This window comes from Lepisosteus platostomus, chromosome 5, assembly GCF_059453375.1.
Source record: "Lepisosteus platostomus isolate fLepPlt1 chromosome 5, fLepPlt1.hap1, whole genome shotgun sequence".
NCBI lineage: Eukaryota > Metazoa > Chordata > Actinopteri > Semionotiformes > Lepisosteidae > Lepisosteus > Lepisosteus platostomus.
The window spans coordinates 5,043,783-5,071,027 of record NC_142615.1 but is presented as its reverse complement, the minus strand read 5'-3'; the positions used below and the strand labels follow the sequence as shown (position 1 = coordinate 5,071,027).

Below are 27,245 nucleotides of genomic sequence, written 5' to 3'. Positions count from 1 at the left end.
TGTGTTGAAATGCCACACACCATCTCGCAAGACCCCTAAAACGGAGCGATTTTTTTTTAACTTCAGATTTTGGATATTAAGACACTTTCTGGATGTATTTGGTTAGCCCGTGACGCTGGGCGATGTACGCACCTGTTGAAAACGACCATCCCATTCCTGTCGGAGAATTGACACTGTCTGATCGGACAGTATTGACAAAATGTATCGTCAATTGTATCGTTAAGCGCCTTGGGGCAACCTTGTTGTGATTATATTATATAAAAATAAATTGAGTTCAATTAATAAGGGCAGTGTGCACATGGTCCTTCATAGCTCACAGTATTTGCCCATCCACAACAAACACAGGAAATGTTGCCTGAAAACGGAAAATTACTTTATTTTTTGCCCTGCTAATCCGTATCTGTACACAGCGTTGATCGGTGGGCCTGGCATCCCTCACGCTGGTACAATTGAAACATTTCAGGGGTTGAACGGCTAACGCAGACCAAGTTTTCAACCAGATCTGAAACTTTCCCATCTCATTTAAAAAAAAAAAAACAAGACTTCGACCTTTCGCTTTGACGTCTTGTTTTTTTTTGTTTTCGCTCTGTGCTTCCTGCTGCACCTTCCTGCTTGTGCTGTGCGGTCAGTTCAGGAGCTTGCAAGCTGTTGAACGGCAGCTGCGTCTTCACCGCCAGCATCAAGAAGAATTAAATGGTGGGTTATCAACAGAAAACAGAGTAAAAAAAAAAAGTGTCTTCTCCTGCTGTACCCACCCGTGTTGGAGTTGGTTCTCCCAGAGATTTTACGGTCATTTCGGATAAAAGGAAACGTGTGGTTGATCCAATCAGAAACCAACCCGTGAGATTCGGGTGGATTAACGAGTCCGAATTAACGAACTGAGGGAGGTGGTGGCTGAGTCGATAACCTGACACCAGACATTACGCATTTGTGAGGTATTGTGAGTCTTCAGGAATCACCAGGAGTGTAGGAGCAGCTGGTAAGGTTGTATTCATCCACTGCGATATTTATTGACGTGTTCTAATTGAAATCAATCAATCAATCAGGGTTTATTTATTGATCAATGCACGAACAGTGCGGCATACAGTAGTGTTGTCAGCAATGAAGTGCTTTGGAAGAAGTAATAGGTTTATTCTCTGCTGAAAAGAGAAGAAAGAAAACGCACAACGTTTCGGCTGTGAAGCCTTCTTCAGGTGTTTTAATTGAGTTATACAGTCGTAATAGAGTACATAAAGTAATCTGACAAAAACATATTTTGAACTGAATGCTTGAAAAACATGAAAAAAAAACAAAAACAAAACCTTTTTCATAATGCTTACACACATGACTACAACCTGGACTGATTTGTCGCAGATGTAAGTAGAAATGAAATGTTTTTTTTTTTTCTAATGCAGTGTTGCCGTGAGTAATGACCAAAACAACTTCAGGCTAAAATTTAGTGATGTAACAGTGAAGGTAGAAAAAAAGGTGTGAAAAAAAAAGTTAAAAAGGATGACAAAAAAAAAGGATGAGGCCTTGATATTACAAGGGGTTATTGGAAATACTGCCTAGGAATGAAGAATGTACAAGTTTGAATTTTGTTTCTACATATACAAGACCTTTCAAAAGCATTCAGACCCTTGACTAATTCTCTCATTTGACTGAATTACAAATCCTACATTGAAATTGAGTTCTCTGTGATATTTATATTTCTAAGAACTGAAATGCAACATTAATTATTTTAATTTGACACTTTTTTATGTTAGGAAATATTCTTAAGAAAAAACAAACTGAAATCTGCTGTTTGTATAAATATTCAATCCCCACATTTTAACATTTTGTAGAGCCACCTTTTACAACAATAACCAGGACAGAAGCAGGACAGAAACAGGTAATATAAGATACAGGATCACTGACTGATACTGTGTTACCCTGCTCTGATCTGTCAGTGTGTGATTGATACTGTGTGTTACGCTGCTCTGAGCTGTCAGTGTGTGATTGATACTGTGTGTTACACTGCTCTGATCTGTCAGTGTGTGATTGATACTGTGTGTTACCCTGCTCTGAGCTGTCAGTGTGTGATTGATACTGTGTGTTACCCTGCTCTGATCTGTCAGTGTGTGATCAGTACTGTGTGTTACCCTGCTGTGATCTGTCAGTGTGTGATTGATACTCTGCGTTACCCTGCTCTGATCTGTCAGTGTGTGATTGATACTGTGTGTTACACTGCTCTGATCTGTCAGTGTGTGACTGATACTGTGTGTTACCCTGCTCTGATCTGTCAGTGTGTGATTGCTACTGTGTGTTACCCTGCTCTGATCTGTCAGTGTGTGATTGCTACTGTGTGTTATCCTGCTCTGAGCTGTCAGTGTGTGATGAGTACTGTGTGTTACCCTGCTCTGATCTGTCAGTGTGTGATGAGTAGTGTGTGTTACCCTACTCTGATCTGTCAGCGTGTGATTGCTACTGTGTGTTACCTTGCTCTGATCTGTCAGTGTGTGATGAGTACTGTGTGTTATCCTGCTCTGAGCTGTCAGTGTGTGATGAGTACTGTGTGTTACCCTGCTCTGATCTGTCAGTGTGTGATGAGTAGTGTGTGTTACCCTACACTGATCTGTCAGCGTGTGATTGCTACTGTGTGTTACACTGCTCTGATCTGTCAGTGTGTGATCAGTACTGTGTGTTACGCTGCTCTGATCTGTCAGTGTGTGATCAGTACTGTGTGTTACACTGCTCTGATCTGTCAGTGTGTGTATTTATTTATGCAGTCATGCTTGAATTGGTCCTTGTTCCTGTTTTTTCTTTGTCTAAACAGGATTATTGTGACTTGGGACAGTAGCAGTCATGGGCAATTCTGATTCTCATAACCTGTCGGAGAGAAGGTACTATTACGATTTAAACTCAAATGCATCTCAGGTCCAAGACAGCTGGTCCGGCCATTCAAGTCCTGTGCTGTCTTTGGCTCTGGAGGGGCTCTGATCGCGTCTCGGTCTCTCTCTCCTCTGCTCCAGCATGTCTTTAGACCCCCTGATTCGTGAGCCTGAGCAGGAGGAGGTAGAGAGCCCCATGCTGTCAGAGCCTCAGTGCTCCAGCTCCTTGGGCAGTTCCTCCATGCCTGAAATTATCCAGTGTGACCACGAGTTCACGAGAGAGGAGGTGAGTTGTGGTTTTGTTTTCTGTTGGGTGACACAGAGGCTGGCTTATGGAAAGCTGGGTCTCTTCTTGATGACGCCACCAGCCTGCCAACCAGGCTACAGGGGGCATTTTGAAACCCAGATGCTCTTGCGCCGCCCTGCTGGGGAATCCTGGTGTTCCAGGTGCACAGTGTACACCGTGGGATGGGTGGACATTAACTGACCTGTGATCCTCGTGCAGTGGCAAGCACGCTAACCAAGGTGATATCTGAGAGATATTCCAGTGAGCATCAGCACTCTGCTCCACACTCCCACTACCCTCTGTGTAAAGTTAAATGCCTCCTGGTCTCAGTTTTAAATGTGTTCCACCTCCAGGGCCCTGGCAGGCCCATTCAACTGGTCAAGGTCAGCTCTGATGGCGACCTCCTGTTCCAAGAGGACGTGCTTCGGCAGTGCTTCCTGTGCTCAGATGTGAGGGAGACTCCGGTCTGCGTGGTTTCTATTGTCGGGGAGAGGAGGAAGGGCAAGTCCTTCCTCCTCAACTACCTCCTGCGCAAGCTGTCTAACATGGTGAGAGCACCCCACCCCCTCCACTCTCTGTGTAAAGCAGGGTCTTATGGCCCTGACATCCCACCCCCACCTCTCTCTGTGTAAAGCAGGGTCTTATGGCCTTGGTTGTGAAAGCTCCCTTTCTTGTGAACTCAGAACGAGTGGGACAGGATGAGTGACTGTGAGCCTCTGCGAGGGTTCGAGTGGGGGTCTGGAACTGAGACCATGACGAAGGGTGTGTTCATCTGGAGCCAGCCTCTGTTCCTGGAGACGCAGGAGGGCAAGGCAAGCACCGTCCGAGCTGGGAATTTGTCTGTTGTAGGGGGTACGACTCTATGGCTCAGACAGGTGCTGGTCCAACTCAGTCTTTCACAGACCCTGCAGGCATCCTGAACAGGAAGGAACAAGAGCTCTTCTGCCCCTCACCAGCCCCTGGGACCCCCTTGTCCACACTCGGGGTATCTGTGTGACAAACCGGAAACCGTTCTCTGCTCAGGAGTGGTTTAGGTAGTTAGTACTGTAGCTCATTGAGCCATTGGCTGGGCAGCTTGTTCCACACTCCCTCCACCCTTTGTGTAAAGCTCTTCCAGCTGTGTCTTGGTACTGAAGGGGAGGGGGAAGACAGATGACCACTGCAGCTCTGCTCTGAACACTCTGTCTCTGTCCCCTCTCTCCAGTTGGCTGTCTTCCTGGTGGACACTGAGGGCTCCGTGGATCTGTCGCGGGAGGTGGAGCTGAGCGTGAAGCTGTGTGCCCTGAGCGTCTTTCTCAGCTCGCACGTGGTGAGAATTGTGGGGCCTTGTCCCACCTTCTGGGGTGACTGTGAGCCCCTTGCTGCGTCCCAGAGAGCTAACGTGTCCCCCCCCCCGTCCTCTCTCCCAGATCTTCAACGTCCACGCTGATGTGAAGACAACAGACCTGGACTACCTGGAGGTACAGCGCTCGGCCGCGGTCTTATCCCCCCAATGTGCCGCGCAGCACTCGTCCTGAGGTGCAGCTGGGGGCTGAAGCCAGGAGCCTCTCGGTATCACAGGTCCTTCAGCTGGGACTGTGGACCGGGGTGTGAGTTCGCCCCCTGCTGGTGACATGTGGCATGAGCGAAGCACTGCATGACTCGAGGTGCTGTTGTGTGTGATGCTCTGTGCTGCCTGGTTTCCCTCACACAGCTATATGAGTAGGCCAGTCCCATCTTTCCCAATAATGATAATGTTACTTTATTAGCCCCTATACAATTTCTTGCATTCAGAATTCCTCTTTTCGCAGACCCCAGCTTGCTCTCCATGAGACACAGACAGGGAGAGAAGCTGGGGGTCAGAGTACAGGGTCAGCCATTGTGCAGCGCCCCTGTAACAGCTGGGGTTAAGGGCCTTGCTCAGGGGCCCAACGGAGTTGGATTCCTCTGTCGGCTGGATTCCTTAGCCACAGAGCCACCACTCCGCCCAATTCGGGGTCTGCCTGTGTACAGTATGTGATTGTATTTGTAGATTTGTTTTATATGTGCATCCATGTTTGTTTTTATGAGTGCCTGTGTCTCTATCAGACTGTCTGACTGACAGGTTCAAATTCTGTCTCAGGAGTATTGGCATGAGTGGTAAATTACACAGTTGCCAAAACAGAGATGATTAACTCTGCAATTACAGACAGTTTTAAGAGAGAGAACCGATGGCTGTCTCTCTCTGTCTCTGAATAACGGATGGCCTGTGTTTACTCTGTTTGCAGCTGCTGCATCTTGTGGTAGAAAAGGGGGGAGGCGCCTTTGACAAGCAGTATTTTCAGGTACGAACTTGACTCTTCAGTGAACAGAAAAAAGATCAGATCTGTTTTATCACCTGCAAACCAGGTGATGTCTCTCTTACCTGGACATGTAAAAAAAACATGTTATAATAAACTTTATTTTATGTAAAGGAACAAATAATAGGTTAATTCCAGGCTGAAAAGAGAAGAAACGTTTCTGTTTTCTCTCTTCTCTTTTCAGCAGGGAATAAACCTGTTACTTGTTCCTTTGCAGCCTACACATGCTGACGCAGCTCCCCCACCTGAACTACTTTATTTTATGTAGCATGATTTAAAAGTATCATCTCAAAGTTCTTAACTTTAGAAAACCATTATAAGCAAATGCCAAAGTATATAAAATAACAAATAAGTAAGACAGGTGGTTCGAGGTGCAGCAGTAGTCACTAATTAAGTAAAAGTCAGTAATTGGTTCAATAAAAGCCTTTCAGAACAGAAAGGTTTTGATTCTAGATTGGAAGAAGAGCTCAGGGAGTGTGATTCTCTGATGTACTTGGGGATACATTTCCAGAGCTCTGAGGCAGAGCAGGAGAGGCCTTGTCACCCATAGAGTGTAGACATGCTTGGGAGACAGTTAGACCAGAGTTAGAAGAGTGAAGGTTGTGAGGTGGGGAGTAGGGCGATGATAGCTCAGACAGGTACTGAGGTGCCAAGACATGCAGATCCTTATAGGTGAGCAGGAGGATTTTGAAGTTGATATGAAACCTGACAGGAAGCCAGTGCAGGGACTCCAGGATAGGAGTAATGTGATCACTTTTGCATCTGATCAGGAAGTAAAGCTAGGGTCACTCCTAAATTCCTCAATTTTGATTGAAATTCCAGCACAGTGCTGTCCACAGATAGGGCTACTACATTGGCTTTACCATAGTAGTACACAGGTGCTGAGCAGCATGATTTCAGTCTTGTTGTAGTTTAAGCTAAGGAAATTTGGAGTCACCCAGGCTTTTATATTAGAGATGCAGTCAGTGCAGAGACAGCCACTTTAGTGTCAGGCTTAGTACAGATATAGCTTTAAGCATCATCAGCGTAGAAATAATAGATCAGACCATGTGATCTTAATCATTGATCACGTAGATAGAGGTCAGTGCTGAGTAGTAGAGACCCCGGCATCAGATAAGACCTGAACCATTTGGGAGCAGAAACTGCAAACACAGGCTCAACACGAGAGAGTAAGATATCATGGTTAACAGTGACGAAAGCAGCACTGAACTCTAGAAGTATAAGGATAGGATGAGAAACAGAGTATGAAGCCATAAACAGATTGTTATCTGTGCTGTCTGATTGTCTTATAAGGGTTTGAAGAGGTTATTGTGTTGAGGACAACAGGGCAGGGAGAGGAGAGACAGGATTGAAATAAAACACAAGAAATGGAGGGTATGTAGCCGACTCGTAGGCAGACTCATAGGCAGCTGGTGGATTTCATGAGCAATACCAGTTTACTAAGGCATGCAGTGTCCACTTGGAAGAAAGCAGACTTGCAGGCATCATAACAGCAGTCAGAATTCACTCAGAGTACTGATAAAGCTAATCAATCTCTTGGGAGAAGAAGGATTTCAATCATTTTCAAGCACGTGTTATTACTTGAGCTGCGCCATAAGACGGTGAGAGGGGCTCTTCTATAGAGCTAGATAAGATTTCATGACTTTGTAAGGTGAGCTGATATGAGATCTTTCTCAATCTCTAATAAAGGGGTTATATTTCCTGGTGCGGGACTGGACACAAACTCAAGAATGTGGACAGTCTGAAGGATCCCAACACCTGGAGAGAATCATCCAGGTAGGAGACGTACTGTGGATCTTATATATATATATAGCCCTGACTTGTACTGAGAACGACAGAGAGGTACTGATTCTCTAGACTGGTCAGGAGGTACAACAGTGCCACCTACAGACCACAGACTAAAGAAACTCAGTTCCTCCAGCCCGTCAGTGTGGGACACTCCCTTCAGACTAAAGAGACTCAGTTCCTCCAGCCTGGGGGTGTGATATATCCCCTTCAGACTGAAGGGACTCAGTTCCTCCAGCCTGTCGGTGTGGGACACTCCCTTCAGACTAAAGAGACTCTGTTCCTCCAGCCTGTCAGTGTGGGACACTCCATTCAGACAAAAGAGACTCAGTTCCTTCAGGCTGAGAGCTGTATTGTTTCAGACACAGAGGGCTGGCATCCTACCCCTTTCCTGAGTCAACATGTCTGTCTGTGCTTTCAGCGCCTGGAGAAGTCCGGGACAAACAAGCAGGCTCTGAGGATCCTGAAGGAGAAGAGGCCACGCTGTCACCTTATGCCCTTACCTGGACAAAAACTGCTTTGGAGCCAACAGGGAACCATGCAAGGTAAAAACCGGACAGCTCCACTCCCAGAGCAGCTGACCTGATCCCATTGACAAGTGACACTGAGGAGCCACAGGGAGGCGGTGTTGAGCTGTGAAAATTAGATCCCTTAGTAGTCCAGTCTAAGTTCAAGACTATAGAGCTTCAGGATCTTCAGTTGACTCATTTGTTTCCTTGTTGTGTGTTTCTAAGAAATGGATGAAGAGTTTCAGCACTGCCTGAAAGAGTTCATCAACCACATTGGCCAGGTCCTGCAGACGACACAGTCAACCATGACAGGAAAGACACTGGAAGGGAAATTCAAGGTAAGACATTCTTCACTGAACCAATCAACATCCATTTCTACACCACTAGGGAACAACACCTCAAAGAGCAGCGTAGAAACCAGTACAGTGAAGTAAAGCCCAGTGAGATAATGGTAGAAACAGTACAGTGCAGTAAACTACAAGTCATACTGTGTGTAGAGGGTGATGCGAACCATCAGTTGTTCTAATGTGATTTCTGTCAGTTGTTGAGAATGAATTGTCACAGAAAGTGTTAAGCCCAGTTAAGCCTCACTTACCTTATTATGTTCTCTGTAGGAGATGGCGCATCTGATTCTGGGAAGCAACTATAGAATTTCCTCCCCCGCAGAGGTGAGTCTCTCCCCTTCCTGCTGACCCAGAAAATCTTTTAATCCTTTCCCTGTTGCTGTCTTCAGTCTGTTCAGAATATTGTCAACCTGTCAGTGTGAGACACTCCCTTCAGACTAAAGAGACTCAGTTCCTTCAGCCTGTCGGTGTGAGACACTCCCTTCAGACTAAAGAGACTCCGTTCCTCCAGCCTGTCGGTGTGAGACACTCCCTTCAGACTAAAGAGACTCAGTTCCTCCAGCCTGTCGGTGTGAGACACTCCCTTCAGACTAAAGAGACTCAGTTCCTTCAGCCTGTCAGTGTGGGACAATCCCTTCAGACTGAAGAGACTCAGTTCCTTCAGCCTGTCAGTGTGGGACAGTCCCTTCAGACTGAAGAGTTCTTTCTGCCTGTCAGGGTAGATTACTCCTTGAAACATGTTTCTGGGCGTCTTTGATTCCAGAATACTTGTATCAAGATCAGTTCTATCTGTAACCCCTTTGCTTCCTCCTCCAGCTCCTCCATGCCCTCTACCAGAATACTCTCCAGAAGCTGAAGCAGGAGTTCACCATCTTTCTGAATGAGCAGGTAAGAGTGTGTACGAGTGTGACAGTGTAAGTATTAGGGTGTGAGAGAGTGTGTGCACACACTGTATGTGTGTGTTTGAGCGCCTGGGCTTGATCATGCACGACATCACACTGGGGCATAGGAAGACTGTGGGTACAGAAGGAGGAAGATCTGCTGGCCCGTGTGCAGGGTGAAGTCAGTCCGCAGGATTTCCAGGAGCTCTGTCAGTTCTTGAGCTCTGAGCAAGAGAGGTTCCTGAAGGAATACACTCTCCTCATCATCGAGAGGGTGAAGGAGGACTTCACTAACCTGTGTGTGTATGAGCAAGAAACTGGGGTGGGGAGGCGTGGGAGAGTCTATGTCCTTGAGAGTGTGTGTGTATGAGCGAGAGACAGTGTGCGAAAGAGAGTATGTGAGAAACAGGGAGGGTGTGAGAGAGTGTGTGTGTGATTGTGTGTATGAGAGAGAGAGAGTGTGAGAGAAACTGGGAGGGTGTGACAGTGTTTGTGAGAAACGGAGGGTGTGAGAGTGTGAGTGTATGAGAGAGTGTGTGTGAAACGGGGAGGGTGTGTGAGAGTGTTTGTCAGTGACTGTGTGTGTAATCTACTGGGCTCTACTGGGGTGTCTTCTGCTTGTGTCTGGGGTATCTTGAGGTGGGCTCCTGCTGGTTTCTGAGGTATCTTGAGGTGGGCTCCTGCTGGTTTCTGGGGTATCTTGAGGTGGGCTCCTGCTTGTGTTTGGGGTATCTTGAGGTGGGCTCCTGCTTGTGTCTGGGGAGCCCTGAGCAGTTTGGGGGGTGTAGTATGATACTCTCTGCTCTAAAGTGACCCTGTGCTCTGTTTCCTCAGAGAAAGAACATGCACAACACCACACTGGAGATGAGGAAGACTGTGGTACAGAAGGTGAAAGATCTGCTGGACCGTGTGAAGGGTGAAGTCAGTCCACAGGATTTCCAGGAGCTCTCTCAGTTCTTGAGCTCTGAGCGAGAGAAGTTCATCATTGAGAGGGCGAAGAAGGAATTCACCAACTTTCTGAATGAGCAGGTGAGTGTGTGTGTGAGAGAAACTGGGAGGGTGAGAGGATGTGTGTGTTTGTGTGAGAAATGGGAAGGGTGTGAGAGAGTGTGGGAGAGAAACTTGGAAGCTGTGAGAGAGTGTTTGTGATCGTTTGTGTGTATGAGAGAGAGAGAGTGTGTGTGAGACACGGGGAGGGTGTGAGAATGTGAGAGAGTGCTTGTGTGTGTGTGTGTGTGTGTGTGTGTGTGTGTGTGTGTGTGTGTGTGTGTGATCTACTGGGCTCCACTGCGGTGTCTTCTGCTTGTGTCTGGGGTATTTTGAGGTGAGCTCCTGCTTGTGTCTGGGGTATCTTGAGGTGGGCTCCTACTTGTGTCTGGGGTATTTTGAGGTGAGCTCCTGCTTGTGTCTGGGGTATCTTGAGGTGGGCTCCTACTTGTGTCTGGGGTATCTTGTGGTGAGCTCTGAGCAGTTCAGAAGACGTAGTGTGCTGCCCTCTGCTGTAAAACGACCTTGCACCCCGTTTCCTCAGAGAGAGATCAAGCAGAGAAAGATCTGCTTGTTTTGGGGGTGTCCTGGGCAGCGAGCTCCTGCTTGTTTTTGGGGTGTCCTGGGGCGGCCACTTGCTTATTTCTGAGGTGTCAGGGGGAAGGTCAGAGGATGTAGGGACGACCTTTTGCTCTGAAGTGACCTTGCTCCCTCTTTTCCATAGGGAAAGGTACTGCTGAAACTTCCAAACAAGATGGAGGAAACAGTGGAGGGAAAGGAGAAGGAGCTGCTGGGCTGCGTGAAGGGCCAAATCAAATCCAAACAGGATTTCGAGGAGTATAAAAAGTATATGGCTGCTGAGCGTAAGAAGTTCCTGCAGAAATACAACATCATGTTTGCCGTGAAGGTGGCCTCTATAGTGGCCGGGTCTGTGCTGACCGCGACTGCGGGTGTGGCTGGCGGCCTGGTTGTGGGAGGCGTTATTGCTGTAGAGGTTGGGGTTGGGGTGGCAACTGGTGCGGGGGTGGGGGCGTTGTCAGCCATCGTCAAGTTCTTCAAGACAAAGACAAAGACGAAGTCACAGTGACACCCACCCTCTCGAAACCCCGAGCCAGACCCACAAAGAGACTATCGAATCCATTCTTTATCCTCAGGTGTCTTTTCTTCACTAGAGACCACAGGTACAGGGTGCAGACAAGGCAACCACTGTGCGAAGTGCAGAGGGGTGAACAGTAGGGGGCGCTACAGCCCCAGGTGGAGTTTTCAGTAATGAGGAAATTCCTGGACATGCACTAGAGGCCATTGGCGCTGAGGACTCCCTCTCTGTGTCCACAGTGCCCAACATTCTCCTACAGACCTTGATATGAGCCCTGTCCAGCAGCCCTCCTGCTGTGGTGGGAACAGAAATCATCTGGATTTCTCTCCTTCCCCTGTTACAGAGACTCAAACCAGCACAAGCCCTTAAACACTTTGCTCACTCAGGTGGGTTTGAGTCTTTTATATGACTCTACAGAGAGTCACAGCACCTATAACAAAGAAATACACAAACACAAGCTTGTTAATTGAGACCTAATTAGCTAGTCCAGGTTCATTCTCTCCTCAGGCCTTCATTAATTGAGACTTCACTGGTGCAGGGTAACTTCATCTCAGGTCTACAGTTGTGCATTGAGAATTCACCAGTGCAGGGTAACTTCTCCCCAGATCTACAGTTGTGAATTGAGACTTCACTGGTGCAGGGTAACTTCTCCCCAGATCTACAGTTGTGCATTGAGAATTCACCAGTGCAGGGTAACTTCTCCCCAGATCTACAGTTGTGAATTGAGACTTCACTGGTGCAGGGTAACTTCTCCCCAGATCTACAGTTGTGAATTGAGACTTCACTGGTGCAGGGTAACTTCTCCCCAGATTTACAGTTGTGAATTGAGACTTCACTGGTGCAGGGTAACTTCTCCCCAGGTGTACAGTTGTGATTTGAGACTTGACTAGTGCAGGGTAACTTCTCCCCAGATCTACAGTTGTGAAGTGAGACTTCACTGGTGCAGGGTAACCTCTCCCCAGGACTACAGTTGTTATGAATCCTCAGTAGTGGAGTGTAATGTCTCCTCAGGCCTACAGCTAGCAGGACCTATAAGCCTGCCTGACAGGTTTTTGAACTCGAGTGCAGACAGGACTCTTTGTGTACTTCATGTTTCAGGATGATTGTGTCTTTCAGAGATTAAAATGAATAAAAACTACATATCTCAGGTGTCTGTGGGTTTTCAGTCTGACTCCAGCAATTTTCAGTCACCTTTGAAATATCTCTGTGCTTCGTCACTAAACTACAACTCCATTCTACCCACAATCCTCCCAGAAGAAGCCCACATGACCACAGGAGAACATGCAAACTCCACCCAGATAACACCCCAGGACCAGAACTGAAATCAAGACACCAGAGCCACAAGACAGCAATACTAACAACGGCTTGGTTTAAGATCTGATGTTTTCACACTGCTGCCTTCAAGCTGTTGTGCAGCAAAGTCCTCTCTGTCAGAATTGTATTTCAAGTCTAAGTTCTGAAACTAATTGTCTCTTCTAGAAAATCAAACTGCAATTAAAATGCTGTCGAGCCTGTTGAGTCAATTTAGTCAAACAGAAAACATACAGCTGGTGCATATATATATATACACATCTGCATTCATAATATTGGGAACTATGATAAAAAGAAAAGAGACAGTATAAGTTGTCTCTTGGTATAAGTTGAAAGACCAGTGTCCCAGTATTCCCAGAGCAATCCCAGACAGCCTGAGTGAGGAGACCCTGCAGTCAGACTGGAGCACTGTCTCCCCTGCAGTCACACTGCCCTGTGGACACAACACACAACAACACAGCTTGGCAATTTCACCAGTAAAATAAAGTGAAAGATTCTACACACATCATTTTGAGAGATCTGGACTCTACACACACCTTATACTGGGAGAACTGGACTCTACACACACCTTGTACTGAGAGATCTGGACTCTTCACACACCTTGTACTAAGAGAACAGGACTCTACACACAACTTGTACTGAGAGAACAGGACTCTACACACACCTTGTACTGAGAGATCTGGACTCTACACACACCTTGTACTGAGAGATCTGGACTCTTCACACACCTTGTACTGAGAGATCTGGACTCTACACACACCTTGTACAGTACTGAGAGAACAGGACTCTTCACACACCTTGTACTGAGAGATCTGGACTCTTCACACACCTTGTACTGAGAGAATTGGACTCTACACACACCTTGTACTGAGAGATCTGGACTCTACACACACCTTGTACTGAGAGATCTGGACTCTACACACACCTTGTACTGAGAGATCTGGACTCTACACACACCTTGTACTGAGAGAACAGGACTCTACACACACACCTTGTACTGAGAGAACAGGACTCTACACACACCTTGTACTGAGAGAATTGGACTCTACACACACCTTGTACTGAGAGAACAGGACTCTACACACACACCTTGTACTGAGAGAACAGGACTCTTCACACAACTTGTACTGAGAGAACTGGACTCTACACAAGCCTTGTACTGAGAGAACTGGACTCTACACACGCCTTGTACTGAGAGATCTGGACTCTACACACGCCTTGTACTGAGAGATCTGGACTCTACACACACCTTGTACTGAGAGAACAGGACTCTACACACACACCTTGTACTGAGAGAACAGGACTCTACACACACACCTTGTACTGAGAGAATTGGACTCTACACACACCTTGTACTCATCCATCCACGGTGAGGAGATGTCCCAAGTAGCTGACTTCAGTGGCGCAGATCGTGCTTTTCTCTGGGTTGAGTCGGACTCCTCGCTCTCGGGACCGTTGTAGCATAGTGCGAAGGTTCCTGTCGTATTCCTCCTTGGTTCTCCCATAGACCAAGTTGTCATCAACAATCGCTGTCACGCCTTCGAGGCCTTCATATGTCTCATGGATTTTCCGCTGAAACTCGTGTTGAGCTGGGCAGGCGTAGGAATCTGTTGAACGTGTTGAACGTAGTTAGTTTTGATGACTCTTCTGTGAGCTTGACAGCCCAATAACCTGACCTAGCATCCAGGACACTGAAATAGCGCGCTCCAGCCAACTTTGGTGTAATGTCCTCAAACATCGGCAAGGGGTAGTGTGGACGTTTGATAGCCTTGTTCAGATCCCTTGGATCAAGGCATACTCGGAGTTTACCCTTGCGAGGTTTCTCCACCACCACAAGTGCATTAACCCATTCCATTGGCTCTGTGACTCGGGCAATGATGCCGGACTTCTCCATGTTGTGCGACTCCTCCTTAAGACGGCTCCGCAGTGCATGAGGTATGCGTCTCGGTGGGTATACTACAGGAACTGCATTTGGTTTGAGGTGGATAGTGCATTCACCTGCAAAAAGCCCAATTCCTGTAAAGACATCTGCAAAATCTTGTAAGATTGGCTTCGTCTCAGTGGGAGGGGTGGTCACAGATAAGACTAGTTTAATAAGGTCCATGTCTAAACATGCTTTTAGTCCGAGTACTGGAGGTGCATGAGTGTCTACAATATAAAAGTCCAGACACATTTCTCTGTCCTTGTACTTGCATTTCAGGGTGCATGCGCCTTTTACAGCCAGTTACTATCCGCCAGAACCTGACAGTCTGCGAGACGTGGGCTGCAGCATTAAACTTGTCATATTCAAGCAGAGGAACGACGCTAACTTGAGCACCTGTATCTAACTTCAACTTTATTACCGTTTGTGCGTTTCCTTTGATGTCTACCAAAACCTGTTCAATGGCGGAGCTGGGGTTTTTCGTGCGACACACTGAGTCGACGCACAGCTCCACGTCTTCGGATTCCGGGCTTTTTCCCCAAACCCCTTTTCCCTCGTCTGGAGCGGCTCGCTTTTGCAAAGTGGTTCAATTTCCCCACACGTTAGGCGCCGCTTGCCTTCTGCCGGGCAAACGTCCTGTTCGCCGTGAGCCTTATGTGGCACTGGGCTCCCCACTCCGGTCTAGCGCCTCCTGCTCGGGCGGGTTTCTCAGCTGAACTGCGAGTCCCTGCGCTCTCGCGCGGGCTGCGCGCGCTGCTGCTGCTGCTGCCCCTCGTTCTCGGCTGGGTTTTGCGCCGAGTCGTGAGACCCAACGACGCCTATGGCCCCGTCTGGCGTCAATTCCGAACCGACGCTCGATGGCTTTTCTCTTCCCTGTCGGTGAACGTACTCCGGAAACGATGCGGTCCCTTACCACGCGTTTACTATCCGAGTAACTCCAGTCCTTCGACAGGGAGCCGCGGCTCTGTCACAAAACTGTCCGACCGGTTCGCCGGCTCCCCGTACTCTCTCGTGAAATCTATATCGAGCAAAACGTAACGTTCGTTTTCGGCTGAACGTGCGCTTCAAAACGGTCATGATGGGTTTCGGGTACCTTCGCCTCCTCCGCGTCCGGTGTCCGTGTGTTGTGTACGTCTCTGCCCTTCTCTCCGACCCCCAGGAGAAGATACCCGCAGAGCTCTTCCTGTCCTGTCGTCTTGAGCCCGTTAGCTCCTGCGTCCACTCTGGCCTGTTACCCTGAGCAACCGTTATTCCCGCTCAGCCCTCCACCATTCAACATGCAGTTTCACTGCTGACGCACACAAATATCACATCCCCTTTCTTTTCATTTGAGTTTGGGACTAACTCAATCTGTTAGACTGTGCTCCAGATAACACGCAGGAAAAGAGAAGAAAAGAAACACTTTCACTTGTTCCTGTAACGTCCATCAGCCATAGTCAATTTATTCATCCACTTTTAACTTAGTCAAGCTGACTGAGCTTATTTAGTCACATTTTAGTTCTGCAGGGTAATGTTTGTATGAATAATGCATGCAGTTATAGTAAAGTAAAATGAAATGTATTTCTAAGAAATCATTTAACAGATCAGATTCTAGCACAAAAGGCACCAGTCTTTTGTTGCATAATATAAAGTGTATTGATATCTGTGGTCAAATAATTGTGCAATAAAGGGTTAAATGCAAATAGATTTAGATTAAATTAAAACCCAGAGATCACCTGGAAGGTTACATTTAAAACTAGACAAGTGCGGGGCTTTCAATAAGATTGTAAACTACGAAAGGCTGAATGCGATACAGCAGGCTTGTAACTGTCACACACTTCTTTCACCTGTTTCACTTCCTTTCTCAGATAAAAGGAAGCTCAGCGTGCAGCACATCTTTCTGTGGTTTCCGTGGGTTTCTTCTTCTGTACTGAGGCCCCCAGGCCTGTGTTCCTGCACGTCTCCACACCTCTCACCCTGTTATCTCTCAGAAGTGCTGTCATTTCTCAGAATCATCTGTGTGTTCACTCTTCATAAGATCCTCTGTAGCTGCCATCTCATCTGGTGATGTCCCACTCCTCCAGACACTGGTGGCTCTTGCCTGGCCTGTGGCTCGGAGAACACTTCTCCACTGGGCTTGACCGATGAGCTTTCCCAGAATACACCTGTACTTTGACGCTCCAGCAACCTTTCTCCTGTCTAATTCATGTCATCAGCCACCTCAGGCCTCAGCCTAGTCCAGCTCCACACAGATCCCCTGGTTCCTGTCCTGAGGAATCTTCACATTTTTCAAGTTTTGTTAAGACGCTGTGCCAGCAAGAGTGTTTCTTGTAGGTCTTTGTCACAGTGTAGGTCGATAGATGGAATAAATGTTTGGATTTTAGTACAGAAATGCATAATGCGTTCAGTACAATCTCTTATTGTATAGCAACAAAACAAAAACGGAACAGTGGACACCAGCAGATCATGTGCAGTACAACATTTAATCTAGACGGAAGACTGTGTGTGACTCGACCCAGTTCTCCAGCTTACAATTATAATAATAATTGCTTACACTTACAGTATGTAGCGCTTTTCTGGACACTCCACTTAAAGCTCTTTACAGGTAATGGGGAATCCCACTACCGCCACCAATATGCAGCCCCACCTGGATGATGCGACAGCAGCCATAGTGCGCCAGAACGCTCCCCACACACCAGCTCTCAGTGGGGAGGAGAGCAGAGGGATGAAGCCGCACTCTTGAAGGGGAAGCTTGTATCGTTTTACATTTTCTAGATGATCACCAACTGTAGACCGATTTATGCGACAGCTTTACTCATTGAATGTTAAGGTTGACGATTTGTGTTGAAATGCCACACACCATCTCGCAAGACCCCTAAAACGGAGCGATTTTTTTTTAACTTCAGATTTTGGAGATTAAGACACTTTCTGGATGTATTTGGTTAGCCCGTGACGCTGGGCGATGTACGCACCTGTTGAAAACGACCATCCCATTCCTGTCGGAGAATTGACACTGTCTGATCGGACGGTATTGACAAAATGTATCGTCAATTGTATCGTTAAGCACCTTGGGGCAACCTTGTTGTGATTATATTATATAAAAATAAATTGAATTGAATTAATAAGGGCAGCGTGCACATGGTCCTTCATAGCTCACAGTATTTGCCCATCCACAACAAACACAGGAAATGTTGCCTGAAAACGGAAAATTACTTTATTTTTTGCCCTGCTAATCCGTATCTGTACACAACGTTGATCGGTGGGCCTGGCATCCCTCACGCTGGTACAATTGAAATATTTCAGGGGTTGAACGGCTAACGCAGACCAAGTTTTCAACCAGATCTGAAACTTTCCCATCTCATTTAAAAAAAAACAACTTCGACCTTTCGCTTTGACGTCTTGTTTTTTTTGTTTTCGCTCTGTGCTTCCTGCTGCACCTTCCTGCTTGTGCTGTGCGGTCAGTTCAGGAGCTTGCAAGCTCTTGAACGGCAGCTGCGTCTTCACCGCTAGCATCAAGAAGAATTAAATGGTAGGTTATCAACAGAAAACAGAGTAAAAAAAAAGTCTTTTCTCCTGCTGTACCCACCCGTGTTGGAGTTGGTTCTCCCAGAGATTTTACGGTCATTTCGGATAAAAGGAAACGTGTGGTTGATCCAATCAGAAACCAACCCGTGAGAATCGGGTGGATTAACGAGTCCGAATTAACGAATTGAGGGAGGTGGTGGCTGAGTCGATAACCTGACACCAGACGTTAAGGATTTGTGAGGTACTGTGAGTCTTTAGGAATCACTAGGAGTGTTGGAACAGCTGGTAAGATTGTATTCATCCACTGCGATATTTATTGACGTGTTCTAATTGAAATCAATCAATCAATCAGGGTTTATTTATTGATCAATGCACGAACAGTGCGGCATACAGCGGTGTTGTCAGCAATGAAGTGCTTTGGAAGAAGTAATAGGTTTATTCTCTGCTGAAAAGAGAAGAAAGAAAACGCACAACGTTTCGGCTGTGAAGCTTTCTTCAGGTGTTTTAATTGAGTTATACAGTCGTAATAGAGTACATAAAATAATCTGACAAAAACATATTTGAACTGAATGCTTGAAAAACATGAAAAAAAAACAAAAACAAAACCTTTTTCATAATGCTTACACACATGACTACAACCTGGACTGATTTGTCGCAGATGTAAGTAGAAATGAAATGTTTTTTTTTTCTAATGCAGTGTTGCCGTGAGTAATGACCAAAACAACTTCAGGCTAAAATTCAGTGATGTAACAGTGAAGGTAGAAAAAAAGGTGTGAAAAAAAAAGTTTAAAAGGATGACAGGCCTTGATATTACAAGGGGTTATTGGAAATACTGCCTAGGAATGAAGCATGTACAAGTTTGAATTTTGTTTCTACATATACAGGACCTTTCAAAAGTATTCAGACCCTTGACCAATTCTCTCATTTGACTGAATTACAAATCCTACATTGAAATTGAGTTCTCTGTGATATTTATATTTCTAAGAACTGAAATGCAACATTAATTATTTTAATGTGACACTGTTTTATGTTAGGAAATATTCTTAAGAAAAATAAAAAAAACTGAAATCTGCTGTTAGTATAAATATTCAATCCCCACATTTTAACATTTTGTAGAACCGCCTTTTACAACAATAAACAGGACAGAAGCAGGACAGAAACAGGTAATATAAGATACAGGATCACTGACTGATACGGTGTTACCCTGCTCTGATCTGTCAGTGTGTGATTGATACTGTGTGTTACGGTGCTCTGAGCTGTCAGTGTGTGATTGATACTGTGTGTTACACTGCTCTGATCTGTCAGTGTGTGATTGATACTGTGTGTTACACTGCTCTGATCTGTCAGTGTGTGATTGATACTGTGTGTTACCCTGCTCTGAGCTGTCAGTGTGTGATTGATACTGTGTGTTACCCTGCTCTGATCTGTCAGTGTGTGATCAGTACTGTGTGTTACCCTGCTCTGATCTGTCAGTGTGTGATTGATACTCTGCGTTACCCTGCTCTGATCTGTCAGTGTGTGATTGATACTGTGTGTTACACTGCTCTGATCTGTCAGTGTGTGACTGATACTGTGTGTTACCCTGCTCTGATCTGTCAGTGTGTGATTGCTACTGTGTGTTACCCTGCTCTGATCTGTCAGTGTGTGATCAGTACTGTGTGTTACCCTGCTCTGATATGTCAGTGTGTGATTGCTACTGTGTGTTACCCTGCTCTGAGCTGTCAGTGTGTGATGAGTACTGTGTGTTACTCTGCTCTGATCTGTCAGTGTGTGATGAGTACTGTGTGTTACCCTACTCTGATCTGTCAGCGTGTGATTGCTACTGTGTGTTACCCTGCTCTGTTCTGTCAGTGTGTGATGAGTACTGTGTGTTACCCTACACTGATCTGTCAGCGTGTGATTGCTACTGTGTGTTACACTGCTCTGATCTGTCAGTGTGTGATCAGTACTCTGTGTTACGCTGCTCTGATCTGTCAGTGTGTGTATTTATTTATGCAGTCATGCTTGAATTGGTCCTTGTTCCTGTTTTTTCTTTGTCTAAACAGGATTATTGTGACTTGGGACAGTAGCAGTCATGGGCAATTCTAATTCTCAGAGCCTGCGGGAGAGAAGGTACTATTACGATTTAAACTCAAATGCATCTCAGGTCCAAGACAGCTGGTCCGGCCATTCAAGTCCTGTGCTCTTTGGCTGTGGAGTGGCTCTGATCGTGTCTTGGTCTCTCTCTCCTCTACTCCAGCATGTCTTTAGACCCCCTGATTCGTGAGCCTGAGCAGGAGGAGGTAGAGAGCCCCCTGCTGTCTGAGCCTCAGTGCTCCAGCTCCTTGGGCAGTTCCTCCAGGCCTGAAATTATCCAGTGTGACCACGAGTTCACGAGAGAGGAGGTGAGTTGTGGTTTTGTTTTCTGCTGGGTGACACAGAGGCTGGTTTATGGAAAGCTGGGTCTCTTCTTGATGACGCCACCAGCCTGCCAACCAGGCTACAGGGGGCATTTTGAAACCCAGATGCTCTTGCGCCGCCCTGCTGGGGAATCCTGGTGTTGCAGGTGCACAGTGTACACCGTGGGATGGGTGGATATTAACTGACCTGTGATCCTCGTGCAGTGGCAAGCACGCTAACCAAGGTGATATCTGAGAGAGGCGCCATTCCAGTGAGCATCAGCACTCTCCTCCACACTCCCACTACCCTCTGTGTAAAGTTAAATGCCTCCTGGTCTCAGTTTTAAATGTGTTCCACCTCCAGGGCCCTGGCAGGCCCATTCAGCTGGTTGAGGTCAGGCCTGACGGCTCCCTCCTGTTCCAAGAGGACGTGCTTCGGCAGTGCTTCCTGTGCTCAGATGTGAGGGAGACTCCGGTCTGCGTGGTGTCTATTGTTGGGGAGAGGAGGAAGGGCAAGTCCTTCTTCCTCAACTACCTCCTGCGCAAGCTGTCTAACATGGTGAGAGCACCCCACCCCCTCCAGTCTCTGTGTAAAGCAGGGTCTTATGGCCCTGACATCCCACCCCCACCAGTCTCTGTGTAAAGCAGGGTCTTATGGCCACGGTTGTGAAAGCTCCCTTTCTTGTGAACTCAGGACGAGTGGGACAGGATGAGTGACAGTGAGCCTCTGCAAGGGTTCGAGTGGGGGTCTGGACCTGAGACCATGACGAAGGGTGTGTTCATCTGGAGCCAGCCTCTGTTCCTGGAGACGCAGGAGGGCAAGGCAAGTACCGTCCGAGCTGGGAATTTGTCTGTTGTAGGGGGTACGACTCGATGCTCAGACAGGCGCTGGTCCAGCTAAGTCTTTCACAGAATAGGCAGGAACAAGAGCTCTTCTGCCCCTCACCAGCCCCTGGGACCCCCTTGTCCACACTCGGGGCATCTGTGTGACAAACTGGAAACCGTTCTCTGCTCAGGAGTGGGAAGGTTTAGGTAGTTAGTACTGTAGCTCATTGAGCCATTGGCTGGGCAGCTTGCTCCACACTCCCCCCACCCTTTGTGTAAAGCTCTTCCAGCTGTGTCTTGGTACTGGAGGGGAGGGGGGAGACAGATGACCACTGCAGCTCTGCTCTGAACACTCTGTCTCTGTCCCCTCTGTCCAGTTGGCTGTCTTCCTGGTGGACACTGAGGGCTCCGTGGATCTGTCGCGGGAGGTGGAGCTGAGCGTGAAGCTGTGTGCCCTGAGCGTCTTTCTCAGCTCGCACGTGGTGAGAATTGTGGGGCCTTGTCCCACCTTCCGGGGTGACTGTGAGCCCCTTGCTGCGTCCCAGAGAGCTCACCTGTCCCCCCCTGTCCTCTCTCCCAGATCTTCAACGTCCACGCTGATGTGAAGACAACAGACCTGGACTACCTGGAGGTACAGCACTCGGCCACGGTCTTATCCCCCGATGTGCCACGCAGCACCTGCGCAAGGGAGCTGTGGTGCAGCTGGTGGCTGAAACCGGGAGCCTCTCGGTATCACAGGTCCTTCAGCTGGGACTGTGTACCGGGGTGTGAGTTCGCCCCCTGCTGGTGACATGTGGCATGAGTGCAGCACTGCATGACTCGAGGTGCTGTTGTGTGTGACACTCTGTGCTGCCCGGTTTCCCTCACACGGTTATATGAGTAGGCCAGTCCCATCTTTCCCAATAATGATGATGTTACTTTATTAGCCCCTATACAGTTCCTTGCATTAGGAATTCATCTTTTTGCATACTCCAGCTTGCTCTCCATCAGACACAGACAGGGAGAGATGCTGGGGGTCAGAGCACAGGGTCAGCCATTGTGCAGCACCGCTGGAAGAGCTGGGGTTAAGGGCCTTGCTCAGGGGCCCAACGGAGTAGGATTTCTCTGTTGGCTGCAGCATTTGAACCGGCAACCTCACAGTCACAGATCCTGAGCCACAGAGCCACCACTCCGCCCAATGCAGGGTCTGCAGTACAGTACAGTATGTGATTGTATTTGTATTTGTTTTATATGTGCATCCATGTTTGTTTTTATGAGTGCCTGTGTCTCTATCAGACTGTCTGACAGGTTCAAATTGTGTCTCAGGATTATTGGCATGAGTGGTAAATTACACTGTTGCCAAAACAGAGATAATTACAGTGCCTTGCGAAAGTATTCGGCCCCCTTGAACTTTTCAACCTTTTGCCACATTTCAGGCTTCAAACATAAAGATATAAATTTTTTATTTTATGTGAAGAATCACCAACAAGTGGGACACAATTGTGAAGTGGAACGAAATCTATTGGATTTTTGAAACTTTTTTAACTAATAAAAAAAATGAAAAGTGGGGCGTGCAAAATTATTCGGCCCCCTTGCGTTAATACTTTGTAGAGCCACCTTTTGCTGCGATTACAGCTGCAAGTCGCTTGGGGTATGTCTCTATCAGTTTTGCACATCGAGAGACCGAAATTCTTGCCCATTCTTCCTTGCAAAACAGCTCGAGCTCAGTGAGGTTGGATGGAGAGCGTTTGTGAACAGCAGTTTTCAGCTCTTTCCACAGATTCTCGATTGGATTCAGGTCTGGACTTTGACTTGGCCATTCAAACACCTGGATACGTTTATTTGTGAACCATTCCTTTGTAGATTTTGCTGTATGTTTGGGATCATTGTCTTGTTGGAAGATAAATCTCTGTCCCAGTTTCAGGTCTTTTGCAGACTCCAACAGGTTTTCATCCAGAATGGTCCTGTATTTGGCTGCATCCATCTTCCCCTCAATTTTAACCATCTTCCCTGTCCCTGCTGAAGAAAAGCAGGCCCAAACCATGATGCTGCCACCACCATGTTTGACAGTGGGGATGGTGTGTTGAGGGTGATGAGCTGTGTTGCTTTTACGCCAAACATATCGTTTTGCATTGTGGCCAAAAAGTTCGATTTTGGTTTCATCTGACCAGAGCACCTTCTTCCACATGTTTGGGGTGTCTCCCAGGTGGCTTGTGGCAAACTTTAGACGAGACTTTTTATGGATATCTTTGAGAAATGGCTTTCTTCTTGCCACTCTTCCATAAAGGCCAGATTTGTGCAGTGTAAGACTGATTGTTGTCCTATGGACAGACTCTTCCACCTCAGCTGTAGTTCTCTGCAGTTCATCCAGAGTGATCATGGGCCTCTTGGCTGCATCTCTGATCAGTCTTTTCCTTGTCTGAGCTGAAAGTTTAGAGGGACGGCCAGGTCTTGGTAGATTTGCAGTGGTCTGATACTCCTTCCATTTCAAGATGATCGCTTGCACAGTGCTCCTTGGGATGTTTGAAGCTTGGGAAATCTTTTTGTATCCAAATCCGGCTTTAAACTTCTCCACAACAGTATTACGGACCTGCCTGGTGTGTTCCTTGGTCTTCATGATGCTCTCTGCGCTTTCAACAGAACCTTGAGACTATCACAGAGCAGGTGCATTTATACAGAGACTTGATTACACACAGGTGGATTCTATTTATCACCATCAGTCATTTAGGACAACATTGGATCATTCAGAGATCCTCGCTGAACTTCTGGAGTGAGTTTGCTGCACTGAAAGTAAAGGGGCCGAATAATTTTGCACGCCCCACTTTTCATTTTTTTATTAGTTAAAAAAGTTTCAAAAATCCAATAGATTTCGTTCCACTTCACAATTGTGTCCCACTTGTTGGTGATTCTTCACATAAAATAAAAAATTTATATCTTTATGTTTGAAGCCTGAAATGTGGCAAAAGGTTGAAAAGTTCAAGGGGGCCGAATACTTTCGCAAGGCACTGTAACTCTCCAATTACAGACAGTGTTAATAGAGAGAACCGATGGCTGTCTCTCTCCGTCTCTGAATAACGGATGGCCTGTGTTTACTCTGTTTGCAGCTGCTGCATCATGTGGTAGAAAAGGGGGGAGGCGCCTTTGACAAGCAGTATTTTCAGGTACAAACTTTACTCTTCAGTGAACTCAAAAAAGATCAGATCTGTTTTATCACCTGCAAACCAAGTGATGTCTTTCTTACCTGGACATGTAAAAATAACATGTTATAATAAACTATTTTATGTAAAGGAACAAATATGTTAATTCCAGGCTGAAAAGAGAAGAAACGTTTCTGTTTTCTCTCTTCTCTTTTCAGCAGGGAATAAACCTGTTACTTGTTCCTTTGCAGCTTACACATGCTGACGAAGCTCCCCCACCTGAACTACTTTATTTTATGTAGCATGATTTAAAAGTATCATCTCAAAGTTCTTAACTTTAGAAAACCATTATAAGCAAATGCCAAAGTATATAAAATAACAAATAAGTAAGACAGGTGGTTCGAGGTGCAGCAGTAGTCACTAATTAAGTAAAAGTAAGTAATTAGTTCAATAAAAGCCTTTCAGAACAGAAAGGTTTTGATTCTAGATTGGAAAGAGCTCAGGGAGTGTGATTCTCTGATGTACTTGGGGATACATTTCCAGAGCTCTGGGGCAGAGCAGGAGAGGCCTTGTCACCCATAGAGTGTAGACATGCTTGGGAGACAGTTAGGAGACCAGAGTTAGAAGAGCGAAGGTTGTGAGGTGGGGAGTAGGGCGATGATAGCTCAGACAGGTACTGAGGTGCCAAGCCATGCAGAGCCTTATAGGTGAGCAGGAGGATTTTGAAGTTGACATGAAACCTGACAGGACGCCAGTGCAGGGACTCCAGGATAGGAGTAATGTGATCACTTGCACCTGAGCAGGAAGTCAAGCTAGGGCACTCCTAAATTCTTCAATTTTGATTAAAATTCAAGCACAGTCCTATCCACAGATGACCTACTACACTGGCTTTACCTTAGTGTAACACAGGTGCTGAGCAGCATGACTTCAGTCTTGTTGTGGTTTAAGATAAGGAAATTTAGAGTCATCCAGGCTTTTATATTAGAGATGCAGTCAGTGCAGAGACAGCCACTTCAGTGTCAGGCTTAGTACAGATAGATTTAAACATCATCAGCGTAGAAATTATAGATCAAACCATGTGATCTTAATAATTGACCACGTAGATACAGGTTAATGCTGAGTAGTAGAGACCCCGGAATCGGAAAAGACCTGAACCATTTGGGAGTAGAAACTGCAAACACAGGCTCAACATGAGAGAGTAAGATCTCATGGTTAACAGTGACGAAAGCAGCACTGAAGTCTAGAAGTATAAGGATAGGAAGAGAAACAGAGTATGAAGCCATAAACAGATTGTTATCTGTGCTGTCTGATAAGGGTTTGAAGAGGTTATTGTGTTGAGGACAACAGGGCAGGGAGAGGAGAGACAGGATTGAAATAAAACACAAGAAATGGAGGGTATGTAGCCGACTCGTAGCCGACTCGTAGGCAGACTCATAGGCAGCTGGTGGATTTCATGAGCAAAACCAGTTTACTAAGGCATGCAGTGTCCACTTGGAAGAAAGCAGACTTGCAGGCATCATAACAGCAGTCAGAATTCACTCAGAGTACTGATAAAGCTAATCAATCTCTTGGGAGAAGAAGGATTTCAATCATTTTCAACACGTGTTATTACTTGAGCTGCGCCATAGGACGGTGAGAGGGGCTCATCTATAGAGCTAGATAAGACTTCATGACTTTGTAAGGTGAGCTGATATGAGATCTTTCTCAATCTCTAATAAAGGGGTTATATTTCCTGGTGCGGGACTGGACACAAACTCAAGAATGTGGACAGTCTGGAGGATCCCAACACCTGGAGAGAATCATCCAGGTAGGAGACGTACTGTGGACCTTATATATATATAGCCCTGACTTGTACTGAGAAGGACAGAGAGGTACTGATTCTCTAGACTGGTCAGGAGGTACAACAGTGCCACCTACAGACCACAGACTAAAGAAACTCAGTTCCTCCAGCCCGTCAGTGTGGGACACTCCCTTCAGACTAAAGAGACTTAGTTCCTCCAGCCTGGGGGTGTGATATATCCCCTTCAGACTGAAGGGACTCAGTTCCTCAAGCCTGTCGGTGTGGGACACTCCCTTCAGACTAAAGAGACTCTGTTCCTCCAGCCTGTCAGTGTGGGACACTCCATTCAGACAAAAGAGACTCAGTTCCTTCAGGCTGAGAGCTGTATTGTTTCAGACACAGAGGGCTGGCATCCTACCCCTTTCCTGAGTCAACATGTCTGTCTGTGCTTTCAGCGCCTGGAGAAGTCCGGGACAAACAAGCAGGCTCTGAGGATCCTGAAGGAGAAGAGGCCACGCTGTCACCTTATGCCCTTACCTGGCCAAAAACTGCTTTGGAGCCAACAGGGAACCATGCGAGGTAAAAACCGGACAGCTCCACTCCCAGAGCAGCTGACCTGATCCCATTGACAAGTGACACTGAGGAGCCACAGGGAGGCGGTGTTGAGCTGTGAAAATTAGATCCCCTAGTAGTCCAGTCTAAGTTCAAGACTATAGAGCTTCAGGATCTTCAGTTGACTCATTTGTTTCCTTGTTGTGTGTTTCTAAGAAATGGATGAAGAGTTTCAGCACTGCCTGAAAGAGTTCATCAACCACATTGGCCAGGTCCTGCAGACGACACAGTCAACCATGACAGGAAAGACACTGGAAGGGAAATTCAAGGTAAGACATTCTTCACTGAACCAATCAACATCCATTTCTACACCACTAGGGTACAACACCTCAAAGAGCAGCGTAGAAACCAGTACAGTGCAGTAAAGCCCAGTGAGATCATGGTAGAAACAGTACAGTGCAGTAAACTACAAGTCATACTATGTGTAGAGGGTGATGCGAACCATCAGTTGTTCTAATGTGATTTCTGTCAGTTGTTGAGAATGAATTGTCACAGAAAGTGTTAAGCCCAGTTAAGCCTCACTTACCTTATTATGTTCTCTGTAGGAGATGGCGCATCTGATTCTGGGAAGCAACTATAGAATTTCCTCCCCCGCAGAGGTGAGTCTCTCCCCTTCCTGCTGACCCAGAAAATCTTTTAATCCTTTCCCTGTTGCTGTCTTCAGTCTGTTCAGAATATTGTCAACCTGTCAGTGTGAGACACTCCCTTCAGACTAAAGAGACTCAGTTCCTTCAGCCTGTCGG

General features: G+C 46.7%; 3 protein-coding genes across 21 annotated transcripts in view; 2 read left to right on the top strand and 1 right to left on the bottom strand.

Moving 5' to 3' along the window:
* The window catches only part of LOC148662626 (uncharacterized), a 783,119-nt gene that overhangs the window by 715,895 nt on the left and 39,979 nt on the right, over positions 1–27,245 (bottom strand). The gene's annotated exons all lie outside the window — the stretch shown is intronic.
* LOC148662628 (uncharacterized) overlaps positions 1–27,245 on the top strand; it is a 224,638-nt gene that overhangs the window by 194,020 nt on the left and 3,373 nt on the right. For 3 of the 6 annotated variants that reach the window (XM_088632160.1, XM_088632155.1, XM_088632150.1), the window contains one exon: positions 10,684–12,195. The exons of 1 other annotated variant lie outside the window; for it this stretch is intronic. In XM_088632160.1, coding sequence (XP_088488286.1) covers positions 10,684–11,046 — 363 coding nt within the window. In that variant the 3' untranslated portion in view covers positions 11,047–12,195. Of the gene's footprint in view, positions 1–9,806; positions 10,002–10,683; positions 12,196–27,245 lie in introns of those variants that run through there. 2 more of the 6 variants (XM_088632157.1, XM_088632151.1) reach the window with 1 other exon arrangement.
* LOC148662629 (RING finger protein 112-like) lies at positions 301–26,396 on the top strand. Of its 4 annotated transcripts, XM_088632302.1 has the most exons (11): positions 302–979; positions 1,824–1,870; positions 19,837–19,903; positions 20,031–20,175; positions 20,534–20,728; positions 20,864–20,992; positions 21,372–21,476; positions 21,575–21,759; positions 24,078–24,134; positions 25,831–25,917; positions 26,346–26,396. In XM_088632302.1, exons 3-9 carry the CDS (start codon positions 19,866–19,868, stop codon positions 24,094–24,096), a joined length of 816 nt encoding a protein of 271 aa, XP_088488428.1. In that variant the 5' UTR covers positions 302–979; positions 1,824–1,870; positions 19,837–19,865; the 3' UTR covers positions 24,097–24,134; positions 25,831–25,917; positions 26,346–26,396. The 4 variants fall into 4 exon arrangements, with proteins under 4 accessions (XP_088488430.1, XP_088488428.1, XP_088488429.1 ...); XM_088632304.1 differs by lacking the exon at positions 26,346–26,396 and having other exon boundaries at positions 301–979; positions 21,372–21,625; positions 25,831–25,912; XM_088632303.1 differs by lacking the exons at positions 24,078–24,134; positions 25,831–25,917; positions 26,346–26,396 and adding an exon at positions 21,970–22,195 and having other exon boundaries at positions 21,575–21,625.

Coding starts and splice junctions, on each gene's coding strand:
- LOC148662629 (XM_088632301.1), top strand. CDS start 19,866: ATGGGCAATTCTAATTCTCAGAGCCTGCGGGAGAGAAG. Junction 19,904..20,030: donor CAGAGCCTGCGGGAGAGAAG/GTACTATTACGA, acceptor CCTCTACTCCAG/CATGTCTTTAGACCCCCTGA. Junction 20,729..20,863: donor TGCGCAAGCTGTCTAACATG/GTGAGAGCACCC, acceptor TTGTGAACTCAG/GACGAGTGGGACAGGATGAG.